Here is a 20,820-nt window from a genome sequence, read left to right on the forward strand (position 1 = left end):
GATGAGTGTTGCAGGAGTTTCTGCTGAACAATTGCAACAACAACAAAAATAACAGTATGTGGATAAGTAATGGAGACGTCACATTGGAGAGGCTCTTTATGAACCTGCACGTCAGGGTGTTGTCTTACCAAAACTCTCGGCTGAAATTCAAACGAAACCTTCCTGTGGCGCAGCCACTCTCCTGTGAGAACACATCGACGAGGCGAGCTAACCGCAGAACCCAAAAAAACGATTTCAGAGCGTTTCAACTGAGCCAGGATTTTAGGATCTGTGTTGCATCTGCATGCAGACGGAATGTGAAGCCAGTCCAACATCATCTTGTCACCGTCCTCCAAACTGTGTTTCTCAACAAAACGGTTGTTTTCAAAAAATACAGTAAAAGAAAAGTCAAATAGAGTAGTGATTTAAAAAAAAAAAAAAACAAACCCCAAAAAACCATGTTAAGAGTGAAAGATGCAAGACATCACTGAGACCCAAACTAAGAACGCGGTTTCGAGCAAACGCAATGTTTTTAGTCAATCATCCACGCGGCGTAACGCTTTAGGAGCATGAAAAATTTTGTTTTGTATTTTTTTTTGCGGAAAACGATGATGCCGTTGCCGATGCTGATGCTGGTCAGTTTAATAAACCAATATGTTATAATATATTGGATTTCTCACTTACAAGGAGGAGCAGGAGTACTCTCTGTATCGCCGACTCCTTTTCTGAGTTCTCCATGCGTTCTGTGTTTTTGGTGTAATTAGTGAGTCACAGCACCACCTAAAGGCCTGGCATAGATAGGATAGAATATTTTTTAAGAATACCGGGAAGAAAAGATATCATTTTGGGTCGTGTGGACTCTTGCCTCAGGTGTTGGTGATGCAAACTAGCAAAAAAAAACATGCTGTCAGGTGAGTTTGTAAAAAAACGTGTATTATGCAGTAGCAACAGAAGTTTTTTAGACATTGGGGACAAAATGCACTGAAATGTCTGAAATAAGATTTCAATAGATTCGGCTTCATGTTGGGATTGTAGTTATTTGCCATATTAATAGTTAGGTTTTGTGAAAATATAAACATTTGCATCAAGTATACTCTGCACCCCAACAAAGAAGAACAATTGAAGTTTCATTTTAAGGTTTATTACAAAACTTTTGATTGTTTGCAGCCCCTGAACCGACACCCTGGTTTGAACCATCATTAGTTCTATGGAAGCGGATCCTGTGAGGTCATCGTCATGGGGAGCTCTGTTATCTTCTCACCCCAGGAGATATACGAACTGAACAAGTGACTGTTTGGAGTCACAAGAAAATCAAGGTATTCACAGAGAGAACATCCAGACTTCACAAAGACGGTCGGCTCAAACCTGAATGTGAGCAGTCGCTGTCTGAGGAAAGTGATAAACCAGTGTGTCTGATGTGTAGTGCAACAGATTGGAGAGCGCTCCCCAACATACTGTGCGCTCAAGTGGTTAAATGAAATGTTTAAAGTGATGTGAAATGTTTTCCACAGAGCGTTTCCAGATATCCAGAATCTTTTAAAAATGTCACTATTTTTACCTGCGTGAGAGAAAAAGCTTTTGTTGTCCAAATATTCAGGTGAAGCTACAGTTTGACATTTACTTACATTCTATGTTTAAAAAAAAAAAAGTAGTTTGACTAACTTCGTTTAGAGTCGAACTCATATCTGTTGGGCTTAGTTTCCTGGGGCGGCCGGTGATCCTGGACCACTTGAGAATAATTGTCTTCACAATAATGAGGTAAAAATATTGAAGAGGATTTGAATGAATTGCCAGGCTCAACTGAAACCATATGCTCCTTTTGAACAGGCCTTCTGGAGGGAGCTCTTGGACGGCGGTGTGATAGCGCCACACAATTCTCCGGCAGAGAACAAAAGAGCCTCAATTTCAAAGGTTTCAGAAATGAATGAGCGGTCGCCCAGTCCTAATTAGTTTGCACAGAATGATCCGTGAAATTAAAACGGTTTAACATGCCGCTCCTCTGCTTTTAAATATATTGAGATAATTGGGGCTGTACCGGGGATATCCGAATATTCTGTCGTTATTGGTGGTGTCCAGATAATACTTTTGAAATCCGAATTTTCAATATCAAATGTCTGTCGTTCTAATACATTGGCCATCTATTGTGTAGGTTGTCCATTTGAATTTTTTTTCCAACGTTTTGAAAATGATGTCTCTGAGAGTTTTCTAGTGGCTCCGAGCACCAAAGTCCAACAAAAGTTTTCCATTTTGGATTGGAAATGTCATGTAAACTGGGTCTCGAACTTCTTCAGTTCAATAGAGTTGCTCATTTTCCTGATTCTTACTCGACTCCGAGGACCAAATGTTCACCTGCCGTCTGACCTTTTGCACCCATGAGAATCACTCATTTCCCTCCTTGAGGTCATAATGTTATGGTCAATTGGTGTATGGCCCCCCCCAAAAAACACGTTTTCCCTTCTGAGCTGGTTGTTTTGAAATATTTTGCTGAGCCCGTGCACTCCAAACATCAAGTGCAGGGATGCACGGCTTAAAGTTGTTTTTTCCATTAATAATCTTCCTTTTTGGGGTTAGCCCCGGTGGAAGGGTGTGTGAGGGTGAAGCGCGAGGGTCCATCCGGGTGTAAATGGCGAGAAGACTAAGCCTGGAGGGGTGGGGGATTATGAGAGAAGGGGGCGGAGAGCATGCATGATCTGTCAGGGCTTAGTACCACAATTATCTGAGCGGCTGCAGCAGCGACAGCAGCAGCAGCAGCAGCCGCGGTCGCGGCAGGATCTGCGTTTTCATTAGTGTAATGTCCAGAGAAGCCGCGGAATTATGTAAGAGTGACGTGCTGTCATCCCCTCTCGGCCAGCCCACCGCCTGGCAGGAACGTGGCCGTTTGTTTTCCTTTTATCCTCTCGCGCTCAAGAGAAGCCAAAAGGACATCTGTCGAGAGGCGGCGGTCGTGGTGCGACGGCGGCACCGGGAGAGATGCTGCCGCTCCCGACGCGCAACAACACAAGTTTGGGAGTCTTGCCGGGGGAAACGAGCGCACGCTCCGAGATCCGGAGTTGGCATCTGGTACTCTTGTTAGAGGAGGGGCGACGGCCGCGGTCACAGTGATGAGCTGCGAGAGGAGAGCTGGAAGATGAAGTTTAAGAAGTTCATCACTATTATGCAGGCAGCCATGGGCATCGTGCCCCTCAACAAACGAGAGCTTTTGCCGCCCGGCAGGAAGCTGTGGAGACCCCCGGGGTGAGTCGCAGTGAGATTTACATGCACTTTGTTCACTTGATGCATGTAAAGGGATTTAAAAAAAAAAAAGCTTCCAGATCGAGGAAGGAAGATCTGTTTACAGGTGGCATGTGTGCACCTGTAATGTTCTCATTTCAATGCTCACATCTGATGGAGTCTGACCGTCAAGGATCCACAAATATTTCCCCGTGGTGACGTCAACATGGGAAACGTGCATCATGTCAAAAGACTGAAATGATGCTTCCCATGCACTGTGCATTCATGCTCTGCAAACTCAAAACAAAGGGCTTTTAACTCTGAAAGGAAAGTGTGATTCATATTATGAATAGATTAAAAAAAAAAAATGCCATTGATCTCCAGCCTGAGCTTGTTCATACCTGGTGGTGGTCACAACATAAAAGCACAAAAATAACTGAGGAATTGCCAGAAACTGTCCTTTTTATGAGACGCTTCTGTTGGAAACGACAGAAAAAGCAACGAAACTCAAAGCAGACAGACACAACACTCGACAAGATTACTGCACGTTCACTTACTATGGGGCAGCCCGGCTGCAGCCCGGCTGCCCCATAGTACATGTTTCTGCAGCAAATTGTCTTTGTTCCAGATTTTGTGGGTAATCCACAGAGGAGTAGAAAGTAGAGAGCTCTCACAGATGTGTCGCAAAACAAGTAAAACCCAAAACTGTCTGAAGAGACCACAGGGAGTGGATCCTTCACCAGCTTTTATTTATTAGCAATTGTGATTTTCAGCCCTTTATAAATGCAAACAAGTGTTTGGATTTTTTCGTAGTAGTTGATCTGCCAGACTGGATATTATCTGTTGATGCTCACTGTGGATCATGTCTACGGCCGTGACTGACAGTCACACATCGTGTGTTTTGTGTAGCTTGTGAAATGGTTCCTTTTTTAAAATTATTATCAAGTTCATGAATTAAATAAAAACGATCTCCTACAGTTTACTAAAGTGTTCATAGCATTAACAGGTTTTGCTGTAGACCACATAAAGTCTTTGATTTGATCCTCAAAGTACCATTTCACTCCTCAATTTTTGCTTTTTGTTTTTGTCGTTCCGTAATGGGAACTTTTTCTCTGTCACATTAGTTTAAACACTTAGCAGTGCTGGGAAACTGCTCACTTTTAATTTAAGGTGTATCGTCCAGTAATTGGCTTGGCTGTATTGTTTAGGCTAATTGGAAAAAGGGTTCACGGCCTTGTGACGAAATCTGGATAAAAATATGACAAATGTGTGATATTAGATTTTTACCTACAAAGATTGCTGTTGAAAAATAATTTTTTAGTGTACTTTATTTTTCATTTCATATTCCTCCTAAGGAGTGCCAACATTGGAGTTGTACAATATATTATAAAGTATCACAACCTGTGCAATATACATGTCACAAAACATGTTTTCCATGGGAAAACTGACATTTTCCATTGTGTTATGAGTGTCTGTTTACATGACAATGCTGTTCTGAGCCAACTTTGTGAAAACTGCTCCCAAAGTGGAACTTTTCCAAAAAAATCTGCCTCCATGGAAACTTTTCTAAACGCTTTTCTAAACGCTTCTACTGCACTTTCACACCTCGGCCGTAGTAAATAGTTCTTCTGTGTATATGTGAGTAGACTGGCAGTAACCACAATGTTCAGAGTGTCCTGACTCCAAGTCCATGTTCTCCTGGGACTTTATAGTTTGCAGTGGCAACAGCAGTTAACATGTGGTTTTTGTGCTGAAGTTGCACTTTAGCCAAGGTTTTAGTCAAACATGCTGTTCTTGTTCTGGTAAGGGGCCGTATAATTGATTCTGTCAATGAACACCACCCAACAAAGGGATTTCAGTGGTGCGAGACGGAAAGAAAAGAGTAAGTCATTGAAAAGAAGTCATGTTTTGAGGCGAGCGAACTGGAAGGAGCCACTTCCTGAAGGGCTTCATTGAGTTGAGTGGATGAATCCAGTGAATGAAAGAGCAGCTCAGTACAATGTGTGATGGAACCTGCTTGGTGGCCGAAGAGGAGCTTCACTGTTTCATCAGCTGAACCCTTTTCAGACTCGTCATTTATTTCAAAGCTTGAGGTTTCCGGAGACATTCAACCAATACAGTCCTGCACATTTCGGAAAGCCACTTTTTTTTTAAATGTTTCCAACTGCTTGAGCATGAACCGGTACTCGTAGATGCAGAATGTCTGCCGTCTACACAGCGATGGAGTTGTAGCGTTTTCAGTTTTCAGTGGCTCCCAGCGCCTTTCTTTTGTTAAGGAGCACCCAAAACGCAACGGCACCTAATCAAACCCGGATTAAGAAACTGCAGGGTGAGAAATTCCCTCAAGTTTTCTTCTGAGTCAAACAAACCCTCCTGTTTGCCGGTTGCCAAGCTGATGCAGTTTGATGTAGGCAAATATGAAGCCACACCAAGGGGTCTTGGTCCGCTTTCAAACACACTTTGAGGAAGTTGGACTGAATACAAACTAGAGACGACAAACACAGGATGTGATCTGTGCCAGAGCCTCGCTGTGTTTGTAGCAGATCCTTATCGGCGCGTAACAAAGGACTTTCTGCTGGATTTGTGCCTCGTTGAGTTCTGGGATGGTGAAAGTGTTCACAGACCACATTGTTGCAGAAGTCGGTCAAGTTTCCACTGTGAAATGTGAATCTTTGTTTCCTGACCGTTCCAGGCCATTAAAATGAAAACGCAAGCTTAATCTAACATCACCTATGAGTGAGTGGCCTTTAAAATCACACGGAGGGAATTCAGTGGTGAGTCAGGAGAAGTGTAGCAGCAGTTTTTTTTTTTTCCCCCACAGAAAGTTCAAGTTCACCAAGCAGCATGTTTAGTCATGCTTTCGCCACTGTCATGTACCGTGATATCTGTCTTTATCCAGTCACACCGTTTCAGTGCTTTTCTGACTCATTGAAAACATGTACGCTACATGTTTGGACACGTTGTTCGCAATCAGGTTTTAGATACTGCTCTTGAAATGAAAATGAAGATCACACTTTGGTTGTTGTACTATTGTGCAAAAATTAGGTTTTACCTGATGCAGTTGAAGCTGATCTTCCTTCACGTACGTTGAGTGATTATCTGCCATCAAGCACCGTTTGTGAAATATAGAAGACTCGTATGAAAAATGCAGGCTGAAAGTACGCAGCGATTACACAACTTCAGCAAGTTGAAACAGCCTGCTAATTAATTTTCATACAGTTTAAAAATAGGCCGTCCCTGCCGTGTGACTGCTTCACACTCCACAGTCTCTGTGAAAAAAAAAACCGTCTCTTTGATGGCATTATGTCTGAGACGAGCCTTTTGAATTGTTGTCGAGCTCTTGGAGAGAATGGGTTTTAAAGGTTCCCATCAAAGGGCTGCTGTGTCCTATATAGAAATCACAGAGTTGCTCATAATAGCAGCGCTTTCTTATCAGGTCTGCTGATATGAGTGTGCGTTCATCTGTGTGTGTGTGTGTGTGTGTTTCTGTTCAGGGACCAGCCAGGCTCTGAGCAGACCAGCACAGACCTTCTCAAGTCCGGCCGCAAGTTCTGCTGGTCGAGAGAAGCCCACTACCTGTACCTTCGCCGCCTCTCTTCACGCAGCTACTCGGCCATCATGATGGTAAGTTCGCTCGTCTTGAATTTGAATGCGTCTTCAGCTGCGTGGTGTCAGTATTGTTTAACTTTGTGTGACTCAAACCAAAGGGAACCAAAGCTGTTTTTTATTTAGAATTCAGGCCTGAAAAGACCTGCAGTGTTCTCATCTCTTCTCCGACACTCGTTTCAGTGAAGAAGTCCAGCTCATTGTCTCCATAGTTAGCACGGCAAGCTTTGATTTACACAATATCTTTGTTTTCAACATCTTGAAATCAAAATCAAAGCTGAGTGGTGTGTAGTAGTGTGAAAAAATGATTGTATAGGTTGATGGTTTTGAGGACAAGAATTCCCACAGGTAAATGGTTAAGTATTCAGCTTACTGGAAACAACTTTCACAGGTTGTTAACACCTGGTTGCTTTAATGATAACTTTAGCCGCTTAATACAAACGTGCCATCGTTGTTGTTCACAACATATCGTGAAACAAAAATGTGGAACAGTGCGTTTTCACTTGAAACATTGTCGCGTAAACGCGACCTTCGTTGTTTTTGTGTGGAGCTCATGATCCAGTTTGTCTCATATTTTCCTCTGGTGGTCTTCCAGACAGTGAACCGAGCTGCAGCTGATAGACGGAGAGGCTTGTGTTAAATTACAGCCAGTCGGTGCACCATGTGAGCTCTTCTGAAAGAAGGAAGTCGACTCTGAATTAGACGCGGCAGTGAATTCTTGCAGATACATAATGAGCTGAAGTTCTACTTGAGCATATCAGTTTTCCCAGCATCAGTTTGCTGATCCTCAGTGTGACGCTGTGATTTTTGAGGTACTGCAGAAGCAACTGAATAATTGCTCTTTGTAGCTAAGGTATTGCGGCAGTTCATCTTCCTATCCAAGAGGTGTTCATTTATTCCACATCTCCATTTTCCTCTTTGTGCAAAGTGTTCTCAAACATTCAGGTTCATCTGAGTAGAACATACATGGCAGCTCTCTCGACATCAGTGCGAGTGTGAGAGTGGGACCTTGTTTGACCTTGTGATCATGTTTCGTATTCATTTTCTTTTATAACATGTAATTGGTTATTTTATGAAGTATCTCAATTATGTATATGTGTGTTTTCATTATTGGGAAACATTTTGACATTCAAGTTTGATATATAATTTACCTGATTTACTATCAGGAAAGTTTTCTTTTGGAAAGTTTCAAATCCATCAACTCTGCATCAGTTACACTTGCATCCATTCAAATCAATCACAAATGTAATATCCACATTTACAGTGTGTCCAGAAGGTATTCAGATCCCCCTATAACTTATTCACTCTTATATTGCAGCCAGTTGCTAAATTCATTTGTCAATTTTCTTCCTCAATGAACATCCCATTTGACAGAATAGATTTATTAAAAACGAAACGCAGAAATATGGCATGGCCATAAGTATTCCGAAGCTTTGCTGTGACACTCTTGCGTTCAACACGAGTGGTGTCTATTTCTTCCGATCATCCTTGACGTGGTTCTAGGTCTTGGCCCATGGGTTTGCCAAAACAAACACAGGAAGGACTCCCAGACTATGACAAATAAGATTCTCTGGTCCAAGATCGAACTTTTTGTCCTCGATTTCAACAGGTATGTGTGGAGAAAGACCAGCCACAGCCCTTCACCTACCTAATACAATCCCAAGAGTGAAGCATGGGGGCGGCAGCATCATGCTGTGGTGGGTGTTTTTCAGCCAGAAGGACAGGACTGATAGATGGAGATATCCTGGATGAAAACCTTTTCCGTAGTGCTCTGAACCTCAGACCGAGTTGAAGGTTCACCTTCCAACAAGATGAACCCGGAGCACACGGCTAAAATAACAAACGACTGGCTTCGGATCAACTCTGTGACTGGTTTTGAGCCGGGGATCTTGCTGGGTCATTCAGGAACAATCTCTGGTGAGATTTGAAAACGAGTGTCCACCAATGTTCACCATCCAACCTGACAGAACTTTAAAGTATCGACAAGGAGGAATGGCAGAGCGGGAAAAAAATGAGCTTCAATAATTTCAGGAAATGGCTCCAATATACTGAAACACTTAAGGACATCTGAATACTTTCTGTTCCCACTGCATCTACATCTATTTTTTTAACTGTCACCATGAATTGTGTTTACTCCGGTGCCCTCTGAAGAGCACATGAATTTATAAATTGACCTCACGTTGAACTTTACAGTGGCTGACTTAACTTTCACGGCAACATAATGCGAAACCTCCTATGAATCATGCTGGAAATGATCTCTTTCAGTCAAAACTGGCCAGGCAGGAATTGCACTTCAACATAAAAAAAATAGAACAAATGTGGAAAATGTTTTTTAGACCACGTACAGATTAGATTTGGTAGAAGTCTAAAAATTGATTCAGTGATGTCACACATTACTAAAGTAGCAAACTAAGGCCCTGTTCACATAACAACATTGAAAACAAGATACATTTGTAGCATTTTGGGTGTTTGTTTACATCACAATGGGGCTCAGTGCCACTGAAAATGTAACTTTTATAATAAACAGCTCTCAAGGTGGAACGTTTTGAAAATGCTCCGACTCCATGAAACGGGTGAAAACCAAACTTTTCTGAAACGTTGCTGCAGCGCATCTAAAATGAATAGTTACCCTGCACATGTGTGATTAGGTGGACAATAACGGACACGAGTGACGTGACTCCGTGTCCATATTCTCCTGGGTCTTGGTAGGTTTATTGTTGACGGTCACCCGTCATAGCAATCCAACTTAGTGGTTTGTCCGTACGTAGTCGCGATATTTGTTTTCTATTTTTCTAATGACATATAGTCATATAGTCAACCTACAAAAGACTTGAGTTTTTCCTTTTTTAATATATTTGTATCCAATGTACATTCGGTGGCAATTTTAACAATACCGAAAAATGTGATTAATGGAGGAAGCTTGGCTGATTTAAAACTCAGAATTGGGCTCCGAGTTGCTCCTGACTGTTGAATGGAGCGTGGTTACCATGGTGACATCCAAAGAGCTGCCTGAGGTCATCAGACAGGAGATTGTAGCGATTTTTATGAGTCCGCTAAATTATTTCAAAAGATCTCAAATTAATTAGAACTCATCCATTCCACTGTCCAGAAAATAGGGGGGGGCATTCAAACCACTGCTAACTTGGCCAAGTCTGGCTCTTCGAGGAAGTTCACCCAGAACGCAAAATGCTAAAACTCTCCACATCCCTAAAATATCCTCGCAAGACTTGGTTACCTCCTCCATGAAGTGTTGGTCAGCAGCAGAAGCTCCTGCAGCGACGGCTTCATTCCACCAAAGTGCACAACAAAGCGTCGCAGGAGATCCTTCATTCCTGTGGCAATAAGACTCTGGAACTCCTCCTTGTAAATAGTGTGTGTCGTGTTGCTTGTTGATCTCATTCTGCTCTGCTACTCCATCACTGCTGAGCTTAACTTTGTGTAACGTATGTTAAGTTGATATTTCTTAATTAACTTTTAGTTGAATTAATATTTCTGTTTTAACTTTACTAAACACATTGAATTCTGTGACTAATCAATTCACTCTGTGTGGTGCTATTTATCCCACAGGGATAAAAAAAGTGATCTGATTCTGATTTCTTCAGCCATGGAGGGAAACTCTCGCTATTAGTGGGTCGGGTGTCCGAACTTTTACTCAGTTAGAATCCACATTTAAAAAAAAAAAAAAAAAAGGTCAATTTTCATTCTTTATCAGCTTTTAAATCAATTTCTTTTCCAGAGGTGACTAAAACAAGATTAGAAATCAATACGAGAACATTTCTTGATAAAGAACTCGGCCACAGTTTGTTGAATTGTTACAAGATGCAGCTTGGTTTGATTCCTTGAACGCAACTGGGTTGGTTCTGTGTTTCTCCGTTGATAAAAATTTGATGAATGTGTCTGTTATGAAACTCCTCCCTAATCCCATCAGTGGATGCTGAGAATGAGTGCAGTGGGTTTTTTTTGTTTCTTTGTTTTTGTTTTATCCAAAAATAGTTAGTGTGCTGCTGACGGGGCAGCTTCTCCTCCGACGTGCTGATGATTCCAAGATGCAAAGTTCTGACTCACTGTGTGCGTCAGGGCCACACTTCCTTCGTCTTTCTCACCTTTCTTGTTTGTCTCTTTATTTTTTTTCCCCCCCTCGTACAACTGCGCCGTAGAGACTTCCCTCCCCCATTCTCCTGCATCCAGGATGATGATTAACCACAGAGAAATGTCGCATCCTGAAAGCTTCATTGTTTTAATGACTTGCTCTCACAAATTATCCAGGCCATTGAAGCCGTTTTGCATTAGAATGTCCTATTTTAAGGCCTTTTCACCATATTTCAGTGCACTTTTTTTTTTTTTTTGACTGGACTGTCCTTAATGTTAGCTGGAATTCCATTATGTCATTCATTAAGCACAGTTACTGAGGAATTTTTTTTTTTTTTTTGCTCGTCTGTTGTGTTGTGTGGGAACTGTGTATCATTTGTTAAAATTGAGAATATCAAAGGGAGTAGAAGATCATGTGCTGTGAGGGATTTGGACATTTTCAGGGTCAGCTGGTGCTCTTATCTGTGATTTGATAAAATACCAGAGGAGGGCCGGCCTGATTGGACAGTGAATCGCACACAAAGAGATTTGCATGTTCATTTTGACCTTTTCGCTCAGCTGCTCATATGTAGGATCTCTATGACTTTTTTTGTGTGTGTGTATTTTGTTTTGTCCGTTGTATTAAATCATACACTCCTCTTCCAGCTCCATGGCAGCAGCGTAAACCCTTTTGTATATTAAAAAGCATAAAGCCCTGGTCATTATCAATTGTTTTTTCTAGTCTGGTGTGGAGATTCTTGTCAGCTCCACAAAAGAAAAATCCCCTGTCTGAAGTCTACAACACTTTTGCGATGAGTTGAAACATAAACAAGCCAGGTTTTATCAGCTCTGATCAGTGTGTAACCTCATTAAGGCTCCAGTGTGTGTGTGTGTGTGTGTGTGTGTGTGTGTGTGTGTGTGTGTGTGTGTGTGTGTGTGTGTGTGTGTGTGTGTGTGTGTGTGTGTGTGTGTGTGTGTGTGTGTGTGTGTGTGTGTGTGTGTGTGTGTGTGTGTGTGTGTGTGTGTGTGTCACGTTCAGGTCTTTGTATTGATTCCTCTTCAAAACTAAACACAAAGTGTTGTTGACTGATTTTCATTGTAATGTGATTTTATTACAAATAATATCACCCGGGCAATTTAGGGTCGCCAATTCACACCCATTTGCATGTTTTTGGACTGTGGGAGGAACCCAATGTGCACACAGCGGGTGTTTGAACCCATGACCTTCTCACTGTGAAGTGAGTGGATTAACCACAGCTCCACCACGCGCACCGTTTTAATGTACGCCATACGTTGTCTTTATTTTGAACATGTACAGTTCTGTATCTGATATTTCAGAAGTTCAAAAGTATTCTCTCTCTCTATGTGTGTGTGTGTGTATAGAAATATTTATTGAAGGCTTCAGATGACGTTTGCTGTATAAACAGTCTATCTTTTCTGATCATGAATATTTGAGCCCATATTTGTGTTTGTATTGGCCTTTTTTGTGGTCGGTCTGTCTGTCCAATTTAGTCAGTTACAATGCAATCGGAACTTCAGATAAAACTCGCATGCTTCTTTAATGTTGCCTGTACCTTCAGTTGTGTGTTTTTGTTGTTGTCTGTCTGGGAGCTTCACAGCACGCTATCTATCCAAAATCAATGGGAATTTTGGACGCATCCACTTCAGGGAACTTGGGCGCAAACATCTCGTACCTCTCCATCTACAGTGTTGATAACGGCTTGTTAGTACGAAGAGCACTATAAAATGTGTTCAAATGCAATATTACCACGGTTTTTTTTACATCATTTTAAGTTACTCTTGTCTGTTTTAGAGTGCTTGTTAAATTTAAATCCCCCCCGAGGCTCTGTTTGGTATAACCCGATCCAAGCTAGGAGTGCTGGGCGCTAATTTTTGGCCTGGATGTTTGATTTTAATGTTTACCGTGAGGCGAGTGGGAGCTCCAGAGTGAACCGCACCTTATATCAGCAGCTTTTAGACTTTGGAAAGCCCTCGTCTCGTCACCCGAGAGACTACAGACCCGGTGGAAGTGGTTTAATTTGGGTCTGAATCCTGCGCGGTGGTCGGGACGGTTCAAAGTGCGTGATGCCAGTGAACGGAGGGGGGCTGCTCTCTCTGAGCAGACACACGAGTCACTATTTCACCGTGAGTGTTTCAAATATCTCCGTTCGATCTGTCAGCGAATGCGCCAAGAAGACTTGAAGTGGCGTGCTTAAAGTATTTCTGTGTGTTTTTTGAGGAGAAGCGGTAAACTTTGGGAGTATCCCTGATTCCCCGGATAAAGCCTGTTGCACCTGCTGCCGGACACGAAAACTGTTTTCTCAGTGGGAAAAACACCCCTGAAGTTATTAGATGTGACCCGAAATGTAGTTTAAACATCTTATCGAATATATGAACGATGCTTAATTACTTTCTTAAGTTATCACGCTGATCAAACGTAGTTTGCGCTTTAGGCTCAAACACGTTTGGTTTCTGATCTGAACTTTTCGGATCTGAAAGAAAAACCTTTTTCTTGAGGAAAAGAGTAAAACGTTTATAAATCCTGTTGTTAAAAGCAACAAAACCAACAAATCTGGTATTTCTACTGCTTTTCTTTGGATTTTTAATGTGGCGTTATTGTGCAATGCTGTAATGTAGAGTTGTCACCAGCAGGGGGCAGACTTGCACAAGGTATATCCCAGCATCTGTACAATAGACCCACAATAAACTAATATTTATCTTTAAAAAGACTTGAATAGACAACATTAACCTTTGAAGTTGATGCAAAAATGTGAAGTATGACCATAGATAAGATAATGATTTATTCCTCCCCCAATAGGGAAATGTTGATTGTCTCCACAGCAATTGGATGTGGCAAAACAATAGGAACCATAATTATAGTAAACATTAAAAACGTTGGTTATGATTGGAATTATACCAGGGATTATTCTTATATCACTGAATACATAAATTAATATTGTATTGAACAGTGTTGGACATTAGGAAGTGCTGTGTGGCAAATTATCCATGTTGTTGGTAATTGTCCTTGATTGTTTGATTACTTTGCAAATGGTGGAAGTTAGTTTTCAAAATTGAGTAAAAGCTTGTAGTCAGATAAAACCTCTGTTTTAGTGTGATCTGATTTTCAAGGTGTCTAACAGTCCAACCCAAAATAAGAAGACAGACATTTCTCAAACAAATTCTGGGAAAATAATTCCAATCTTGTGGAGTTTTGAACATAAAGGCTGTTTTAGCCGGTCGTTTTCTTAAAATCGGGAGGTTTCATAAAGAGCTGAACAGGTAAATGGTATTGTAACGACATTGGATTGTGTCATATTAAAAGGACTAGTCCTCACTGGGGTAGTACAATATGGGAGGAACACGATAACAAGATTACAAAAGATAAAAGAACATAAGTTCATCAGATTACTGTGTTTGTGCTTTGGGATTTATTTCCTGGTTCACAGTTTGTTCTAGTTTTTTGCCTCTGACTTGGGTCCCGTCGCCACCCGTTTTGTAATCTTTTTTTCTAATGGTTTGCTGAAGAATGTATGTGTACTTTTTGTTCATATGAATGTTTTCACCTGACTTTTAAAAGTGTTGTTTGAACTTTACAGCATAGAACAGTAGCGCTTTACAACAGGTAGTCTTGGTGTCGGGTCTCCCACTCCTGTCAATCACATTTTAGTTTGTTTATTTAAATTTTTTTTCTGTTTCATGTTTCATATTGATTAACAGATTTATTGATTGTGCCTGCCTGGTGTGTTCTACACTTGGGAGGTCTTTTTAGAGGCTCTGTGGATGTAAACGCTTCCGTCCGCTGCGTTGACGCTCCAACCTTATCAAGTGAAAAATGGAAAACTTTCTGTTTTTGGGGGCCAATTTCAAGACAATGGTGCTCATTGCCACTGGAAATGCAACTTGTTGAAAACAGCTCCTAAGGTGGAACTTGTTGAAAATGCTCCGTGGGAACAGAAATGTGGAAAACGCTGCCACTGCTGCATGCGCGCCACAGTCGTAGTAAATTGTGTTTTTTTTTTTTTTTTTAAGCGCAAAGACGATGCATGATGTTTGTCACAAGAGTTAGTGCCAATGTTTAGTCTCCTTCCTGCATTTTTACAAACTATTCTAAACTAGAATCCCTCCACAATAATCCCAGGAGCACTTTCAGCTCCACATACAGCATTTAAGTGGAATTTAAGGTGATTCTGTTTCCTAAAACAGCTTCGTACTTGCTGTTGAAACGGTGTGAACACAGGTCGGATGACCAGGAAAGATTTTCTTATCGAACATTGAAATAAATACAAAAAGATGAATGTTCAAATAAATACCATAATAAATGAAAGCGTATATTAATGTGAAGATAAAAATGCATGGAGATGAAGACATTTAAAAAACAAACACTAATGGGCTTTTAGAAATGACCTGTTTTTTTGTTATTTGCCATTTTTCTCTCATTCATAAAGCAAAATCAATCATTTGATCTCACATTAATAGTTGCTCACGTGTTCATATTTTTTAAGTACATTGTTGTGTGTGTGTCGTGTTTCACTTATGACTGAATGATCAAAGTTTAGTTGAGCTGAGAGCTCCAACTGCATATATATATATATAAAACATGTTTTATAAGTCCTCCCACATTATGACCCTGTTTTGTTTTTGTGGTATGTTTTTTTTTTTGTTTTTTTTTACATGAAGTCAATAAGTTCCAGTCGTCTTTGATTCTGGTTTTGAGGGGTTTGTTTACAGTCTGGCCACATTATGGCCGACGTCCTCTGTAAGGAGTGGACTCCGTCTGCAACACCCAGTAATTCATGTCGGCCTCGCTCCTCATTAGTCCAGTTGTGTTTTTTGTTTCGTTACATAATGGACCTCCACTCGGGAGGATTGGACTTCTCCAGCAGGTCTACCTGCGAGCGAACGACGTGGTCGGAGGTTCTGATTTAAACCCGGTCTCCTCCCTCGACGCCGTTTCTCCTGCAGCACTCCTTTTTTTTTTTTTATTTCACTGACTTTAAAAATGTCTGTGCAGATTCACAGTCAACTTCCTCGAAATGACAGGCACCGTTTTAATTTCCTGTGTGGGACGCTGGAGCATGTTTTGCTGCTCTCCGTCCTGCGGGGGGGGGGTCCCCTCGTAGGACTACGATGGGCAGCGCTGCCCCCGTTTTACTGAGCCTGGAGATGTCAGGCGCTCACAGATTTCACTTTCCACTTCAGTTACCGGACAGAAAAAAGAAAAAAAAGTAAAACTACAATTGTGCCGAGTCATGCTTCCACTCTGCAAAAACTTTCATTGGAGGAGGGAGCCCAGTAGAAGTGAGCCGAGGTCCGAGGAGACCCTCGGCCCTCGTTGGCTTCGACTCGTTTTGTGCAGCCGGGTCGTTCCGCCGGCGCGTGCCAGCGCGGGAGTGGGCGCGTCTGCATGTTTACACTTTGTGCAGACGGTGGGATTTGAGCTGAATGTAGGCCAGCAGAATCCCTCTTACGTCAAAGGCGGGCGGGCGGGCGGGCAGATGCAGGGGAGAGAGCTGCTGCTGGTGGTGGTTGTGCAGCTGTGGCCATGCAGGAGGAGGAGGAGGAGGAGGAGGAAGAGGAGGAGGAGGAGGCTGTGGCGCACATCAGTCCGCCAGAGCACCGCTGGCGGTGAACGGGGAGAGACGCAGATAGGAAGAGACGGGGGAGGAGAGTTCACACACGCCCACCCCCCCAAAAAAAGCAAAAAGCCATGAAGACCGTCCTCAGCCTGCACAGGAAATGGGCCCACGCCGTGAAGACCATCCGCATCCTGCAGGGACTCGTGAGTGGACCTTCTGCTTGGCGGGGTTCCGGGGCGCTCCAGCCTCACCGGGGACCACTTTTGTTTTTTAAAATGGGAAGAAAGTGGTACCAAGTAAATGGAAAATCAGTCGGGCTTTTTCAAAGTAGTTTGCGGGGGAAGAAAGGAGTTTTTAATGGTGCAAATGTGTTTTAAACCAACTTATACTTGCTGCGTTCTCGAGTCTGCTCTGGAATGTTCTTGATTGAGTCGCTTCCTCTTCACACTCTCTATCTATCGATTGTTCTGGCACCATGACTTTGATTCATGATTCTGAATAGCTGATCCCAGTGCAGCGCGGCTGAACCCCCCCCCCCCCCCCCCCCCCCCACCCCCGAGTCGTCTGTGTTTGGGTTGTCGTGCATCTTCACCTGTTGATGGCGTCTTGGTGCTCGCTCACAGGAAGCACTTCCAGTTTTGACAGTCAGCTGACCGACGTTCAGGCGTCTCCATCATGTCGTCGCCCCCAGCAGAGGCCCGTCATTGTTCCCGAGGGGAGCTCCTGGTTGTGTAACGACAGCAGAGGCTAATGAACTGGCTTTGTCGTTGCATCACGTAATACATTATTAATCTGTGCAGTGAAATGAAACCACCCACGGTAATCTCTCTCTCTCTCTCTCTCTCTCTCTCTCTCTCTCTCTCCTTCTCTCTCTCTCTCTCTCTCTCTCTCTCTCCACAGAACCCGGTCATGGAGGAGACCGTGTGGGAGCAGTACACTGTGACCCTGCAGAGGGTGAGTCCATCTGCACACACACACACACACACACACACACACACGCAGGTCCTGCCTCGTCTCATTTACAATATTTACATCAGTGGGTCACATAGAGCTGTGCTGAAAGTTATTTACATTCTCAGAGCTATTTATGCTGTTCATTACCTCAGCAGGTAGACTGCATGCACTCAGACTCTAACTTCTATACACTTACAATTAGAGATACACAATATGCCGGCCGTCATTTTAAATGGAAATGGTTATCTGTGTAATAAATGCAGAAAGCAATAGTTGAGACATGAATATAGTCTAGAAATGGCTCAGTTGACATTCATAAATGTAAATTGTACAAAAAAGATGTTTTGGACTGACATATTGGAAGGGTCCACAGAAGCAGATTATTCAAGACGTTTTTTTTTTTTTTCTATGTTTGTATCTCAGTTATTGGCCATACCAGCAATATGAATATCGGTGTCGGCCACTTTTTTTTTCTTTTGGTGCATCTCTATTTACTATTGTGAGACAAGCAAGAAATTGAGGGTGAATGTGTTATTTGTTGACGTTTTCAACTTCTCTATTTATTGCTTTGATAAAACACAAAAGCCTTTTACAGTTAAGAAATCAGAAGAGTGTTGAGATTATTGCAGCATATATAGAGAAAATACTCTGGTTAAAGTTTTCAGGAAATCCAAAAATCAGAAGAGAAGTTTGAAGGAAAAACTTTAAATGAGCTTAAGAAGCATAGTGAAGTTTTAACAAGTGTCGTGGGGTGTTTTTAATAGGAATGACAGGGGTCACATTGCATTGTTTGAAATTCCAATCTTCAACCACTTTCTACAATTTGTTGTGTAAATTAACTTTTTCCTTTTTGTAGCAAAAGTAATCTTTTCTTTAAACCAGAGCAGTGACGGTACCTGTAGCTGATAAAGATCAACAGTGAATATTAATATAGTCAAATAATTGACAAGGTAAAGGTTGAACTAGATGCCCAGGCGGTCTGTTTCCTCCCTCTTGTTTAGAAAATTGATCCGATATGGAAATGAAAGGTAAAGTTGGTCTGAACTATGAGTCATGTGATCCATTAAGCTCCTCGTACTCGACTCGGAGAAAAAGTTCCAGCTGAGATCAGGAAGTCCTTCGTGGATTGTTTGATCAGTGTTTTTAGTGTGGGCCCACCCCGGGAGGATTTAGAATCGAGACACATGTTTAATAATGCTTCACTCTGCAATGTTTGATGAGGTGCACAGAGATACTGAACTACATTTCTCATCTGGTGAGTCTTGATGTGGTTGATGTTTGCAAGTAAAACATCATTTGAATTAAATCATATAGAATGGCTTTCTTTACTAACTTCAAAGGATCAGAACAGTGTAAAAAAGGTGTTTATCCATCTGTATGACCTGAAGGTCGAGTATTTCAATAAGTTCCCAGTAAAGGATTAAAGGCCTAATGGCTAATAAACATAAGCCAGTAGGTTTTATGATTTAAAGGGGAAAAAAACCCAAAAAAACTACAAGATAGATTTTGTCAGCTTCCATGTTTGCCACCAGCATAAAGACCGGTTGGTTCCTTTCTGGGGTTTGTAGCCATGAAGCACATGTGCGGCTGTGTGAGCGGAGCGGTTTATCTTAGATGACCTCCATGACGAGCTCATTGTCCCGCGCCGAGGTCCAGAAAGGTCCTCCGCTGCAGGTGTGTGACCTCGGTGTCGCACGGCAGCTGTCTCACTTTTCACCCTCCACTGCTGTTTGTTAGCGTCTCGCAGCTCCGGTCATATTCCTCACGCTGCAACTCGGGGAACTGCTGGTTTGGATACTTCCTCTCAGTCCCATGTGATTAATCCAGTCCAGCGTGTCGCACTTGTTTAACTTCAGGGGCCGCGTGCAGCATGATGACCTCAGTATATAATAGCATTATAGTGTATCAGTAACTAGAGCAGGAGATCTTAGTTTTAGTTCAACCAAGTGTTAATATGTAGTTGAGAAGTTCACGTTTAATCAACTATTCTTTATCAAAACATGACAAATTTGAACCCCTGATTTCTGATTCGCTCAGTGGAAAACTTTTTTTTTTTTTTATAGTTGAAACAAGCCAGGGAGACAAATGACACTTTCTTCACTCTGGAGTGTCATTTCTAATATGACCTCTTTAATGCAGACACTTTCCCACACAGGGACGCTCCAATCCACGTTCTTTCCAGTTCCGATCAATATGATTTGATGCCGATTCTGAGACGTATGGATATTGTTGTTGGTGTACTGTGTCATTTTACATGAGGCTGTAGAAAACCACTCAGCTCCTCTTATTAAAAATCCAAACATTAGGAAAGAAATTAATGCATTCAATTTTGAATTAAATATGTGAAATTGAAGTGCAAGAATTGTAGATGGAAAAACAAACACTATCCAGAAAAGCAAGTATAAATGATATACAATAGTACTTACCCTGAATTGCAGAACTTAAAATACCTGTATTTAAAAACCTGTTGACAGAAATACACATCAACATTATGAAATTGTTATCAACATTATTATTGTACGAGTCGACAGGCTCCGCCTTTTTCCCCACTCCCCATTGATTGTCTATGTGAAACGTACCGCGATGTGTGTTGGGTGCATTGCGTTGCATGCTGGAGCGGCCGGCAGCTCATTCGCATAAAGTTGAATTCTGCCAACTTTGTGCAAAGTGAGACACGGGGAGACTTTGGTAAAAAGTCAAAACTAGCGGTAGTGGAACCCAATATAACAGAATAAGCAACTGCGCAGCTTCTTTCTTGCCTCAGATGTTTTCAGAAATATGTCTTGCTGAACTATTTAGTAATAAAATGGAAAATTTGACTGGGAGGAAGATGCAGCTGTGACCTCCATGAACGAACTCACCAATTGAAGTGACATATTGATAAGTGCCCCACTGGCCCCGAAGCCAAATTGATGCTTTGCAGCTGCAATGGCAAAATGCATTAAAATAAAAAAAAACAACTATGTGGGATGTAAAGAAAAACTAGTTGGGGATTTGTCTCCAAACGCATAAAGGGCGAGTTCTCTGTTCAGGTTTCACGAGTTTCTTTTTCTTGACTGGATGGCGCGTGGTTACGCCTTATTCTTCTTCGTCGCAGGCTGTGATTGAGCTTGTTTCCATCATGCAATCTGCACACGGCAGGCTTCATGTCACACCCACAGTTATTAGATCCATGTCGTACAGGGTGGCTCGCTGTGAACTTGTTGTAATCACAGTGTGTAGCGGGCTTCACGTGTGCTGCATCACATCAGGAGAGCGTGCACTCATGCGGGTTTAGTATTACTATAACAACGTCTTATGACAAACTACTGAATAGAATATATCGAGATTTTTGTGATTTATTCTCACAAATAAATAATGCTCTTTCTCTGTCAGTCCATTTTTTTTAATTGAGTTTTTTGTTCCTCAACTCTTATTTTGAATTTTC

The 20,820-nt window shown here is 42.0% G+C and overlaps 1 protein-coding gene across 5 annotated transcripts in view; it reads left to right on the forward strand.

Annotated features, from left to right (window-relative positions):
- tjp2a (tight junction protein 2a (zona occludens 2)) overlaps positions 1-20,820 on the forward strand; it is a 41,142-nt gene that overhangs the window by 5,272 nt on the left and 15,050 nt on the right. For 2 of the 5 annotated variants that reach the window (XM_080510422.1, XM_080510423.1), the window contains exons 2-3: positions 6,684-6,813; positions 17,340-17,393. In XM_080510422.1, the coding sequence (XP_080366548.1) occupies positions 6,808-6,813; positions 17,340-17,393 (60 nt within the window). In that variant the 5' untranslated portion in view covers positions 6,684-6,807. Of the gene's footprint in view, positions 1-2,910; positions 3,214-6,683; positions 6,814-12,940; positions 13,009-16,517; positions 16,643-17,339; positions 17,394-20,820 lie in introns of those variants that run through there. The other 3 variants (XM_080510419.1, XM_080510421.1, XM_080510420.1) reach the window with 3 other exon arrangements.

Source organism: Blennius ocellaris, assembly GCF_963422515.1.
Source record: "Blennius ocellaris genome assembly, chromosome: 15".
Taxonomy (NCBI): domain Eukaryota; kingdom Metazoa; phylum Chordata; class Actinopteri; order Blenniiformes; family Blenniidae; genus Blennius; species Blennius ocellaris.